The following is a 14008-nucleotide window of genomic DNA, read 5'->3' as shown; positions in this document are numbered from 1 at the left end:
CCACATTCCCCTTGCAGGGAAAATCCAAAATCTCAGACCTCCCAGGTCTTCTCTGTCCATGAACAGTTCCACCTGCAATATATTCCTGCATTAACTTCTCCAAAGCAGGAGGGCAATCAGCAATATTGCCCTTAGATCCAGGGTGATAAAACCACCCACCAGACCAGATACAGCTCATCTCTGTTTCACTTGGCTGCTGATCACATTTCTTGCCATGGAATTGGTGGGGTTTTTTTGTCTTGGAATTGTGGCAGATTGTTCTAATGCTTCTGAGATGAAGACCAACTTTCACGGTCCTTAAAAATCAGCATGCAGACCCCAGTACTCTGAGTCTTGCTGCAGACCAGTATATGCTGCCACTGAGTACATGATTCAATGGCAGCTAAAACTAATGAGATTTGTACTCATAATTGTTCTTATCACTAATGAGAAGTGACGGAGACAGCTCAGGACTGAAAGAGAGGACGGCTGTCCTTTTGCTGCACATCTCGTTGAGATACAAGGATGCTGGCTGGCTTCTCCTGAGCACCACTATAAGGGAAGGGATGAGAGCTGGGTTTAGGCATCCCTTTTCCATTATCAGATGGTTGTAACAGCTCACATAACTGCTAGCTGCAGGATACATGCTACTGCCTGATCCGTGTCTGGCCTAAAAGAAGCCCAAGCATTTTCCCCTGCTGCCCTCCACGAGCAGTCTTCCCCGCATGGGATTCAGCAAAAACCTGTGCTTTTCTCTCTTCCACAACTGATCAGGCTCGTGTCCCTCTCCCTCCCCTTCCCGCTAGGTACCCGACAGCCAGCTCTGCTCTGTAAAGTCATCTCTATGGTCTGGTTTTCACTGTCAGTAAAGCCCTGAACTATGTGAATTAATCACCGATTCAGTCAAGAGTCTAGATTCTAAAAGGTTTAATCTGCTTTTGCAGGAACCGTGCCTCTTAATACCCCCAAAATGAACCTCAGCAGCTGCAATATCACAGCCTATGAAAGCTTTCCTCTTGTCCAGCTGTGCGTTTACATCCCAGTTTTGCTTTTGGGCATTTTACTGAACGTGTTGGCACTGTGGGTGTTCTGCTGCAAACTCAACAAATGGACAGAAACCAGAGTATACATGGTCAACTTGGCTGTGGCTGACTGCTTGCTGCTCTTTACTTTGCCTTTTAAAACTTTCTCCCAGTTCCATCAGCTGAAGGTAGGTGGATGGTGCCTAGTTCTGGAAGGCTGCTATTTCATAAACCGCTTAATGAGCATCGGTATCATCACAGTCGTAGCAGCTGATAGGTACCTCGCAATCAAGTACCCTTTGAAAGCGAAGGTGCTGAGGTCGCCGCTGAAGGCAGCTTTTGCCTCTGGACTTCTTTGGATAGTCATCATCTGTGTGATGTCCGTCATTAAAAAGTTAGAGGACCGAGGAGAAGATCAACTTTGCTTTGAAAAATCTTCCGTTAAGCCCTCAGTGATTACACTGTGTGCTATTATTGTAGGGTTTTTCATACCATTGATCATCTTGAGTTATTGCTCCATACAAGTCATTGCAAAACTCATGAGAAAGAAGAATGAGAAGTGTCACGAAGAAAAGCTAATCAGGAAGGCTGTCTACATCGTGTCTGCCAACATGGCTGTGTTCATCGTATGCTTTTTACCTCTTTACCTCGGGCATCTCCTTCGCTTTATAATGGACTCCATCAGCTCCAACTGCTCTGCAATACAGAGGGTTAATAATTTTGTTCACCTCGCCTCAGTCCTTGCCAACACAAACTGCTGCCTGGATGCTATTTGCTACTACTTTGTCAACAAGGAATTTAAGGAAGCATCTCCCAAGCTAGCGAAGTCCAAATCTGAAGCCAGTGCTTCAGTGAAATTAAGCTCCCACGCATAACGCATTAGTGCAAAAAACACACAGCACATATTTTATATTTGCTACGTCCAAGTTCAGCTGGGAGTCCATAGGCTTTCGCAGGGTTTTTTCTTGTGTGAGTGGGATCAAGGGACTTTCTGCTAAACGGGAAGGATTCAGATGCATGAAAATCAGCCCTGATTCAGACAACCACAGCAGTTCGCTGTTTGTTACTGATAATTCTCTGCCTTATGCAAATTTGAGAAAAATGACAGCTTTCCCCTGCAAGAACTGACTTTCATTTTCCCAGAAAACTCTCAAAAAATACAACAAGTGGTAAAGGGGTTTTTATTGTCCCTTGCCCCCACTTTGGATCAGTTTTTATGCAACAGTAGGTGTGACAAAGAAACAGAGGTTATTCCAAATATCAAAAAAGAAAAAAAAGTCAAAGTGAAACCACTGCAGAAAAAGAAAGGAGGATATTTTTATAAGTCAGAAACATCTTGTATTTTAGTTGGTAATAACGCACAATCACAGTAACAGAGGCAGATTTAGCCTGCTTTAGACAACTTTACACCACCATTCATACTACCGAACAACTACAAAATGACCATCAATTTTAATACAAGGTCAGAAGAAAGTGCAGTTCCTTGTACGGGGGAAAAACTTTACATCAAAAGTGTTTGAGTCAAATGTCATTAAAACTACTGTCCAAAGAGCTGGGGTGGGGCAGTGGGAATAAGGAATCTGTATTAGGGATCTATGCAACTTTATAATGTAAAGGACTGTCTAAAGAAAATGGCAGCAAGCTGCTCCAAAGAAACTAACATAAATAAAGTCACGCTACTGGTACAGAGCTCAGTCTCTTAATGAGTTAAATGGAAAAGGCAGGAGATCAGGTGGTACAGGACCTGCTCTGTTGTCTGTCCCCAAGAGGGACAGCTCATCTCCCCTCTGTCCAAGCAAGGGGCGGGGTGTATGAGCTGTAAGGGAGACTGGGATTTTCAAAGGCAGAGCAGTGCTTGCTACCCTACGATGCACTTACCCACAAACAGCTAAGCAGGTAAAACTGCTAACTAGCCCCGGGCCACATGGGATGGGACATATCAGGCACACACCTCCACTCACACCTCCCAAACCCAGACTGGGCTTCCATCTGCCTGCACATGCTGGGTCAAACCCTGCCACCACCTAAGCAGCCTTACAGCCCCCGCACCCAGCTCAGCCTTTGCATCCCCTCCTACTCAAGGCATACGCCGAATGGAGGAAACCAGTCAAGGAGAGACCTGGCCTGTTGAGTAGGGCCCTCCATCCACCCAGGGCAGTGCCTGTGCCACTGCCCAGCAAAACAGGACAGCAGCAAAGCCCTGACAGCTTCCCGAGCAGATGCAGGCTTCTCACCACACTTGCCAGAGATTCAGGTAGAAATGGGGATATCTGCTTTATCATGACCAAAATCTGAAAGCAGGGTCTCGCCTTCACTCACCGCACAATGGGGATGGGGAGTAGGAGAGGGTCTGGTTGCAAAAAAGACCTTTTAAAGAGGTTGGCTTCTCCCCTTTTCTACCCCTACATTTTCTTTGAAAACATCACAGCAGCAACAAATGGCGCTGTGCATGCAGAGATGGTATCTCCTCCCGGCTCAGCCTGAGGTGAGGCATGGCCCTGGCAGTGATTTCACACTGCTCAGCGTGGTGCAGTGGGGCTCACACTTTGCCCACCCCAGCCCTGTGTGCTGATGGGTCTCCTCCATCTTCGTAGTGCATATATACTTTTGTGACTTTCATTTGACGGACTGTTCCCCAATAAGGCTAAACATACCTTTAAGATTTCCTCCCCGGCATGGGATTTGTGTGCTGAGAGAGCAGTGATTTGAGAGATTACCTGATTGCCAGTGTGTTTTTTCTACACCTCCCATCTCACCAACATGGGTGTGGATGGTGAAAGCTCTGTACAAACCAAACTGCTATTTTAGATGCGCAGGAACAAAATACTTCTCCAGTAACCGCTAATTAAATGGGTGGAGGAGATACAAAGCTGCCTACAAACAAAGCGTTTCTGAGCAGATTCTGCTAAGCAGTCTCGCTCGAGTAACGCCCCTCCCTCTAGCAGCCATTCGCCCAGAAATATGTACCATGAACAGTTGGTCAAAGACAGCAAAACTTCCTCACCACAGAAACCTCACACCAAAGCCTTCGTACAGCAGTGAGCCCTCAGAGGCTTACTGAGGTTTGGAGAGGGAGGGAGCCTCAGAGGGGCTGTGGAGGATACAGTTGGGTTGTGCCAGTGCAGGATGGTGCTGGGCAGGGAATGCAGGGGTGGTCCTCACCTGCCTCTGCAGCAGGTTTGAGCAGGACCACCGTTGCTCCTAGTGACTGCCCAGGAGCAGCTAGTTAATGAGGGCAAAGAGGCAGGAGAGCACGTTTCACTCGCAAAAAAAAAAAAAAAAAAAAGAGGTGTGATAAACTATCCCTTTGACATAGGACCAAAATCTCTGTTCTTTGCCATTTGAGCACTGTCTGTCCCAGTACAGGGCAATCAGGGATTCAGATGGGCTGGGGCTGAAATATGTGGCACGAGGACCAAGAAACACCCACAGGCTTACCAGCTAGAAAACTGGATTATGCTTTTTTCGACCTGGAGCTTTTGGGCTGGTTTAGTAGGAATGTCCTCTAAATTCATAATGCATCTCACCAAGCTCTCCCACACCATACAGAGAAGAGCTAAGGGATGAATAAAGCAGTGAGGAGGCAGCAGCAATCTACAGTAGCAGACATTTCTGGTGGGCTCAGCAACCTCTGGGAGACAAGGAGCACTTGCCAACACGATACCGATTCTTTCACCACTGGCTGGAAGGCAGACAGCCCCCACCCCACGCACAGACAGAGCATAAGTATCCAGGCGGAGCAGGCCTTGCCTGGCTTGCTTTGATCTTGCTGCAAAAACCTAGCTACCTCATCGCATCCGCCAAGCTTTCAAAGGTGTGCAACTTAACCTTCTTAGCAGAGGATGTGCTCTATCTTTCAGACTTCCCAGATTCCTTTGGAGCCAAGTCTGGACAAGATCAACCTCACACTTTCCAAGTGATGGGGAGGGCTGGACGTATAGCCCGCAGGCTGGCTGAGGCAGGTATCTCCCACCATGCATGACTACATCCTGTCCACGTAGGGCCACCCTGCCCTCGCAGCAGCTACAGGACACAGGTAGGCACAAACATCTTGCACTGGCATTTCCTATATTATATTAATTCTAACTCTATGAAGTCTGACGACAGAGCTGGACACAACCAATTTGATACCCTTCACAAGCACTGAATGGACTTGTTACAAAAACAGATCACTTGAAAGCATGAGTGCAGCTGCTGCAGCACACTGGAGGTGGCTGCACAGGCAGGACACACACACAGAGCGTAGCAACACATCCAAACCTCCCTCTAGCTTTCATGTTGTTGCTCACAGAGGTCTGGTAACGTCTCACACCAGTCTTCTTGCTTGGGGCTTTCCGTTTGCTTTTGCTGTCACATTTTAAATGAACCCTGCTGCCAAGTACTGAATCAGGGCAGCTGACCCAAAAATGAGAGTTCAGCTGAATGTCAGAGGTGGGGGGGAAAGTGTGAAAGCTGTCACCAAAAAAACTGTGACATACTTCAAAGAAGCTATGATCGAAGACAGAAAAAGAGGGCACTTCTGGGGAAGTGAAAATCAAGGTGGCTCATTGCCGTTAGCTTGAGATACGAGCATTCCTACGTCTCAGTTTCTGAATAAAGGCTCAGAAACATCACTGAGTCACTCCAGAGGGATGAGCTGTCCTGTGTAGGCACTGCATGCACCACCCGGAGACTGCATCTGACACCATGCATTCCTCATCCTCAAAAGTGCTAGAAGCCTGAAGCATCTGCAACCCTGTCCATCAGAAACCCCAGGAGCAGTCTGCCAGCAGCTTTGCTAACTTCAAAACTCCTGTTTCGCTTCTGTCTGCTGACATTTTTCTACCAAGCCAAGCATTTCATACTTCTGCCTTTCTGGCCCTTGGCTTTCAAGCCAGGCTCCCTGCTTTGGTTTGGTAAAAATTTGGCACAGATATTTCAAGCCTGATTTTTGTGAACCTCAAAACTGCACCTGCAAGTCTGTACGTCTCTTGCCGTTGGTGGGTGCCACAGCCCGGGGCCACTTGTTTAACCCTTGCCTTATATTGCTGTACAAAAATGGGCTCCAGAAACATCATGTTTCCAGCAAAAGTCACATTGCACTGACCAGGGACCGAAGGACCAGCTTTTCTCAGTGCCCCAGCAGAGAGACTGCATCATGTCTCCATCACAGAGTGACATGCTTCAGAAGGGCAGGACACCATCATGCACACCCCATGTGGGTCACACAGCTCCTCCTCATTGCTGTAGCTGTTTCATGACCTGCTTAAGTTAACGCATTTACACTTCTGTCTGTCGCAAAGGTTATTCGATAATTTCTTCTGAGAAGAGCCCTGGGTGGCAGAAGGAAGGGGACTGCATAATCTAATGTGGTTTCACAGCAGAGAGGCGGCAACAGACAATTGCTCACCAGCCACCGTGGGCAGGGCAGGGCAGGGCAGTGAGGCAGAAGAAGGTCAGGAGGGATCTTGGGGCAGGAAGGAAGAGATTATTGTTTAAGGTATAATTTAATGGTAAATTACATCTTTTACTGATGCTCACTTCCTTTCCTTGCTGTTATTCTGGTGAATGGAGGAACGTGGCTGATGTTCAATGCTTTTCTATTCTCCCAACGGCAATTGAGTAATCATGAAGAATTAAGCCCTTTATCTTACTACTTCAAGGCTGCTTCCTTTCATGTTCTGGGCACCGACCATATCAGACTTGAGTGGCATTTCAGATGCCCTTAGGGGCTGGGTCCCAGTCCCCGCTGTCAGGCAGCCCGAGGCCACCCGCGGTACCACCCTGTGCCAAGGGGCCGGGGCGGCAGAGAGAGCTCTGTGCCTGGGAGGAACGCACCCGCCAGCTGTGGCCTTTCACTATCACTGGGATCTTTGCTCTCTGCCACTGCGCTAACACGTTTTCATCTCACATGACACAGCTATATTCACAATATTTTAGCAGTTTTAGAAAGGGGGTGGGGTTTGGCTTCTGTTTCGTTTTTAAAGAAACAGAACTTTGAAAGATTTCAAAGGTGCAATAAACTGTGCAATGATAAAAGTTATATCTGACTTTAATAACATACCTGGAATTTTTCTCTTTTACCAGCTGGCTGGACACAAATGCTGGATTTTGTCCCTTTGGGAAAAGCAGGTGATATTTTCAGTAGACAGAGAGCAGCAAGGGGGATCTCACCTCCTGTCTCCTGGAGGGACAGTGGTCTGCAGCGGTCCCAGCCCTGGAAGAAGGGACAGGGGAGCTCAAATACAACAGCACTGCTCCAGGTATGCATGTTTGGGTTTTTTTCTGATATATTTTTTTAACCTCTTACATCAGGGACCTCAGAGCTATTTCAGTCCCAGCAGGGAGGTCCCAGTAGAGGCGGTTGCTTAACTTCCCTGCTAGGTGAAGCACAATCTAGGAAATGGGGGCCCTGCCAAAAAAATCCCCTGGAGGCAATGCACTCCCCTGCATCCAGGTGCCCACCTCCTGCTGGGCTGCCCAGGGCAGGGCCACCCCAGCACCCGCCTCCCTGAACACCCACTGCCTTCTCCCAGCGAAAGGGAAGTGGATCCCACCACCTGCCTGCCTGGGACAGGGATCCTCACCAGGCAGCATCCCCCTCTGGTTTTAAATAAAAAATAAAGTTAAAAAGAGAAAAGGTCTCCCATGGAGATGAGAGCACGGCACAAAAAGCAGTCTTTCAAATCGTGGTTTCTCAGATTTTGCATTTAAAGGCACACCCCAGGTTCAGACTGTGCTGCTGGTGCCAGTTTATCTACACAATCATTGTGACGTAGATTTGAGGTGATGACACTGAAATCAGTTATGAAATCCAGCACATTTCTGGTTTTTGATTAATTCACATTGGTTTTAGTTCTTGCCAGTAAACCCCAGGCTGATTTAATGCCACCGGTGTATTTCAGTACTTTCCTCTTCCTCATAAACACACAAACTCCTCACGTCTTACTCTAGTTTCCCTTGAAACATTTCCCTATTTAACTTCTTAAATTATTTTTTTTAGGTAAAAGTGACCAAAGGAGGAATTGCTCTTCTGCTACGCAAGCCACACGCTAAAGAGTGCGCATCCCTTTTGTGCTTGGCCAAGTTTCTTCAATTTCCAGCTGCACAAAGACACAGCATACCAGTCGGCATATACAGAAGAGAGAAATCACAAGAGCTTTTTTGTGCATTTAAAACCTCCCCCTTAGCACTGGCGAATGCACCGACAGCATGAAGGTTTCTGCCGGTGTCAGAAGAGCAATGGGGAGCAGCAGTTTCCTGGTGCAGGGCTCACAACAGCAACAAAACAGCCCTACTTTGCTCCGTCACTTTTGGTGCTGATGGTGACAGTTCGCAAGCGCTGTCCCCAGTGCAGGGACTGGCCTGTCCTCTTGTCGTGGTTTGGCCTCAGCCAGCGACAAAGAACCATACAGCCGCTCGCTCAACTCCCACAGCCGCGGAAAAATCGGCAGAAAAAGGCAAAACTCGTGGGTTGAGATAGTGTAATTTAACAGAACAGCCAAAGGGAAGAAGAAAAAAAAAATAACACCGAGGAGGAGTATAAGGATGCGATTACAGTACCGTCGCGCAGCGCACCGACCTGACCCGCACAGCCGCAGCCCGACCTCAAGTGGCGACTGCCCCCCTCCCCCCCCCCCCCCCACCCCCTCCCGGCTAGCACCTCTTATAGCCCAGGCACGGCTATATTTATATTTTAGCCATCGTCTCCATACCAAAGAGGCTTTAACCGCTTGGCTTGCTTAATTGCAGCACACGTTTCACAGTCGTGGATAACCTGGGCAATAGTGTCCATGGTCAAGTCCACCCCTCGGTCACGAGCCCATCTATATGTCGCACCTCTTCCTTGATGGACTGAGGCATCGTGGGCCCACCGAGCTATGAATAGTTCGCCCTTACGTTGCCAGCCCAGATCCACCTCAGCCACTTCAATTTTAGCAGCCTGATCTACCTGCTGGTTGTTTTGATGTTCCTCAGTGGCCCAATTCTTGGGGACGTGGGCATCTACATGATGTACTTTCACAACCAGATTCTCAGTCCGGGCAGCAATATCTTGCCACAGTTCAGCAGCCCAGATGGGCTTACCTCTGCGCTGCCAGTTGCTCTACTTCCACTGCTGTAACCACCCCCACAGAGCATTTGCCACCATCCATGAATCAGTATAGAGGTAAAGTACCGGCCATTTCTCTCGCTCAGCAATGTCCAAAGCCAGCTGGATGGCTTTTACCTCTACAAACTGGCTCAACTCACCTTGTCCTTCAGTGGCTTCTGCAACTCGTCGTGTCGGACTCCACACAGCAGCCTTCCACTTTCTATGCTTTCCCACAATACGGCAGGACCCATCAGTGAACAGGGCATGTTTCTTCTCATTTTCTGGTAGTGTATTATACGGTGGGGCCTCTTCCGCACGCATCACCTCCTCCTCTGGTGATATTCCGAAATCTTTGCCTTCTGGCCAGTCCATGATCACTTCCAGTATTCCTGGGCGATTGGGGTTTCCCATTCAAGTTCGCTGGGTGATCAGTGCAATCCACTTACTCCACGTAGCATCAGTTGTGTGATGTGTGGCAGGGACCCTTTCTTTGAACATCCAGCCCAGCACCGGCAGTCAAGGTGCTAAGAGGAGCTGTGCTTCAGTGCCAACCACTTCCGAAGCAGCTCAAGCCCCCTCGTATGCTGCCAATATCTCCTTTTCGGTTGGGGTATAGTGGGCTTCGCATCCTCTGTATCCCTGACTCCAGAACCCCAGGGGTCGACCTCGAGTCTCCCCTGGTGCTTTTTGCCAGAGGCTCCAGGTAGGGCCATTCTCACCAGCTGCAGTGTAGAGCAAATTTTTAGCACATTTAGAGCACACCTCTTCACCTGCATGGTTTTCACCTGGAACTGCACTGGAGGCATTCTACGAACCTCTCCTCCACAGAGGGATGCACAGGGGAGCTCTGGGAGTCTTTCAGACCCACCTGTGATGCAAGAAATGCCCTCCCTTGGCTCCAGGAGGTGTGCTTATACCTCCCCTTCCTCCTCCAGACTCTCTGGCATGGCAATCCCCCATCCCAGCACTACTACCCATGCCCAGCCTGCCCCAGGATCCTGCTGCAACTGGAAACTGTCTTTATGCCTTGCACCGCTCTGATGGAGGAAAGAAACGGGGGTACAAGACCCACATGAAAATCTAGCTTTAGAAATTGTGATATTAACAATTACCCTTTTCAGAGAATGAACTGTGCTGCACAGCTCTGTTTGGTTTTTACCTTTTGGAGGCTTTCCTTCCTCAGGTGGCTCCATCTTCAGCAAAGCCCAGTGCTTGACGTGATCACCTGAAGTCTCTGTCCAGCGTCACTCCACTATGCCACAAGCGGGGCTGACCTGCCTGTGAATGGCCATGCAGGATCCAGCTGCTCAGCAAAACCACCCGGCTTCCCCTGCCATCAGCTGCAGATACAAGGGGGTTTCCCTCCCCTGGCAAAGGCTGGACATGACCAGGATGAGACGATGAAGGAGAACGGGCTACCACAGCTGGAGGAGGCAGGGAAGGTGCCATGCCTGCGGGGCCAGCTTTTTTCAGAAGCCCTGTGATATCCCTAACGCAGCCTGAGGGTTCCCAGCGCAGTTCTCAGTGAGGAAGCATATGCACCACACACATAAATGCAAGGAAAAGAGGGAAAGAAAGTGGAAAAAAAATAGAACAAACAAACACCAAAACAACACACAACCCCCCAAAAAACCTCAACAAGCAGCAATCTAACCAATCTACCAGCCATAGCAAAGGTGACTCGTGTGAGGGTGTGCAGAGATGTGGCAACCAAATGGGGAGGAAAGAAAAAAAACCATGCCACTATTTCCATCACCCATTTGGACTCATCCTTTCCAGGTCTTGGGTGTTCTGCTGGTTTTTTGTTTCCTTTTTTTGTCGTCTTCTCTGGTAAATGACCCAAGAAGCAGCTCAAGCCTTTCCAGCAGTCGTAACAGCACATTCTGGTGGCCAGAACTGGTTGCTGCCCCTCTGAGTTATCCTGACCAGTGCTGGGCATCCAGCCTCAGTATGGGCCAGTCGTCCTTGCCCAGGGCATTTTTTGGTGTGTTATCAACTACAGCAAAAATGATCTGATAGAAAGCAAAAAAAAAAAACAAACCCCAACCCCAAAACATAACATAAAAACAAGCAACAAACAAACAAACGCAAAACATAATTATAAAAAAAAAAAAAAAACAACACTTTCTGCAAGAAGAACCCGATTCTTATCTGTCTCTTTGGCATTGTCTCACTCACACTCCTTTTCCTTCCCTTTTTTAAGAAAAACCATTCTTAATCCAAACCCAAGATGCAGTGGTCAGAATATGGTTATTACAAAAAGGAGCACCTTCCGTAGGGCCTGGCTGCCCTGCATACCTGCCACCCCAGCTGTCAAAGGCATATTGGAGGTATGAGCACGCTGACAGCCTGAATCATCACAATGAATTTACTCCAGGGCAGAAGTTGAAACCACAGCACGAGGGCAATTTTGTTAACTGTGAACTTACAAAGTGCTGAGCTGTGCAAGCCCATTCCTTTCTGCAGTGCCTTTTGCTGCCCGACCACCAGGTGCTCCGCTGATGCTGTAGATTGTGGCACTGCTGTGAGGCAGAGGCATAATGCAGGATAAGCAGCAGGCTTGGCAAACAGCAATATTTTGGGGGAAATGCATGCAAGTTAAAAACATACACTTTCCCTTATCAGCAAGGTGAATTCACAGAGAAGAGCAGTAGGTGCCAGAACTTTTGCTCGGGCCTGTGTCTAACCTCTTGTTGTTACAGATGTTTATAAGCCATGCTGATGCAGGTGTTAGGGAGTCTTGGTTTCATGAAAATCCGATGCTTTTCCCTAAAAGCAACATTTACTGCCATTTCTGGTGCAACCTCACCCACCTTTCCAGTGACAGCAAAGGTGGTCTAACCCCTCCCTACAGGTACCAATGCAGGGCCAGTATGGCTTCATGAGACCGTTAATCACCCTTGGTTCAAGCAGGCACTGGGAAAGCTGGGACTGGGCAATCAGACTGTATTGGTGCTCAGTAAAGTCCCTTCACTGCCACAGCTTATCAAAACAGCCCATAACTGAAGAGAAGAAAGACAGCCAAGAGAGAAAGGTGAGTGGCTAATAGACCCAAATCAGCAATCGTCTTCCCCAAATGGAGTGATGATTATTCAAGATCTGCTTCTTCAACCTGTCCGTGTGGGAGTGACAAGCCCACCAGCAGAAAGTCCCTAGTCCCAAGGGCCAGGTCCCTCTGCCCTACACCAGCACCCCTCACCGACCCATTGTCGTGGTTTCACCTGGGGTGGAGTTGACTTTCTTGCAGGCACCTGGTGTAGTGCTGTGCTTTGGATTTGGGATAGGAATAATGCTGATAACACACTGGTGGTTTTGGTTGTTGCTAACCAGTCAAGGCTGTTTCCGCTCCTCTTATCGCCCCACCAGTGAGCAGGCTGGGGGTGCACAAAAAGCTGGGAGGAGATACAGCCGGGACAGCTGACCCCAACTGACCAAAGGGCTATTTCATACTATATGTTGTCATGCTCAGTATATAAGGCTGGGGGAAGAAGAAGGAAGGGGGGACATTCAGAGTTATGGCATTTGTCTTCCCAAGTAACCGTTAGGCGTGATGGAGCCTGGCTTTCCTGGACATGGCTGAACACCTGCCTACCCATGGGAAGCAGTGAGTGAATTCCTTGTTTTGCTTTGCTTGCATGCACAGCTTTTGCTTTACTTATTAAACTGTCTTTATCTCAATCCACAAGTTTTCTCGCTTTTACCCTTCTGTTTCTCTCCCCCATCGCACCATGGGGGCAGTGAGTGAGCAGCTGCATGGTGCCTAGTTTCTGGCTGGGGTTAAACCACGACACCCATTTTATTACCAAGCTCCATGGCAAACTTGGCACCAACCTGCAAAATGCAGGAGGAACCATCTTTCACCTTCCTCATGTTACCTTTTGCTTCTCCACCTTGTGCCAGAGTAGCCTGTTTCTAATCAACAAAGCCTACACCATTAAATGATTTCTAGCAGATCTGATTCAATAAATGACCCATACAAGAGCAACAAACCCTACATGTCAGTAACGTAGGGAAGGTCAATCAGCTGTCACAAAAAACGTAAGGAAGAAGAAAATATTTGAAGATTCGTTTCAAGACAACAGCTAAAGAAAGAGTCTCCATGAGTAATCCTCTATCAATTCTAAAATCCTAATTTGAGAAGAAACATTGTGAACAGAACCCTCAGTCTCCAATTGAAAAGTACATAACACATCAGTCAGCGCAGAGAGAAAATACTCCCTTTTCTGCGTTCTTCCCCATGCTGGTGACAAAAAGTAGCAGTGTGACATAAAGGATGTAAGGGGAACAGAAAGCAAGTCAGCATCTAGGAGACACACAATGGTGTAGAAATGGCAGTGGCTGCAGCATGCAGGAGGGGAAATCAAAAACTTCTGCATAAATTTAGTTCCTGATGCATTAGGCTTGTAAAACTAGAGAAATTAGGAATTCCCCATGACTAATATTTCTGAGCAGAGAGCATGGGTAGTTTACTATGTATCTTTTTTCTGTATAAACTGCTTTATTTTCTTGAACTTCTGATTCCAAGATGTTCCACTTGAACCAGAAGGTTCAGTAAATATTCTTCAGATGGGACTTCCAGACTTGAAGTAGGCTGGGGGGGGGGGTGGGGGCAGTACAGTTATTTATCTCTGTGCTAAGCTGCCCTTTCAAGTGTCTAAAGGAGTTATGTTCCCATACTTCTCTCTGGGTCTTTTGAAAAGAACTGTCTTCAGTCACTGGTAGCCAAAGCTTCTTCCTTTGGCTCAGATTTAACTCTGTTGCACAGTATTAGTGATTTCTGTGAGCCTCTGGGTTCCCCTGTCAGTACAGAGGTCTTCTTTGTAGGCAGACGGAGAAAAAGTGCAAGTGCATGAACTCACCGCCTCTCCCACATGCCACGAGGAAGTGAGTCTCACACGGAAATCAGCCTCTCACAGTACAGGCCATGTCCCCACGA

At 48.1% G+C, this 14008-nt stretch overlaps 1 protein-coding gene across 1 annotated transcript; it reads left to right on the top strand.

Annotated features, from left to right (window-relative positions):
* Positions 1 to 946: 946 nt before the first annotated feature.
* LOC309674736 (G-protein coupled receptor 35-like) lies at positions 947 to 1876 on the top strand (the record flags this gene model as incomplete). Its single annotated transcript, XM_082486858.1, has 1 exon — positions 947 to 1876. Exon 1 carries the CDS (start codon positions 950 to 952, stop codon positions 1874 to 1876), a length of 927 nt encoding a protein of 308 aa, XP_082342984.1. The 5' UTR covers positions 947 to 949.
* Positions 1877 to 14008: the final 12132 nt, after the last annotated feature.

Source organism: Vanellus vanellus, assembly GCF_965231255.1.
Source record: "Vanellus vanellus genome assembly, chromosome: 8".
Classification (NCBI taxonomy): domain Eukaryota; kingdom Metazoa; phylum Chordata; class Aves; order Charadriiformes; family Charadriidae; genus Vanellus; species Vanellus vanellus.
The sequence above is the reverse complement of the archived record's forward strand: the minus strand, read 5'-3'. Positions and strand labels throughout refer to the sequence as shown.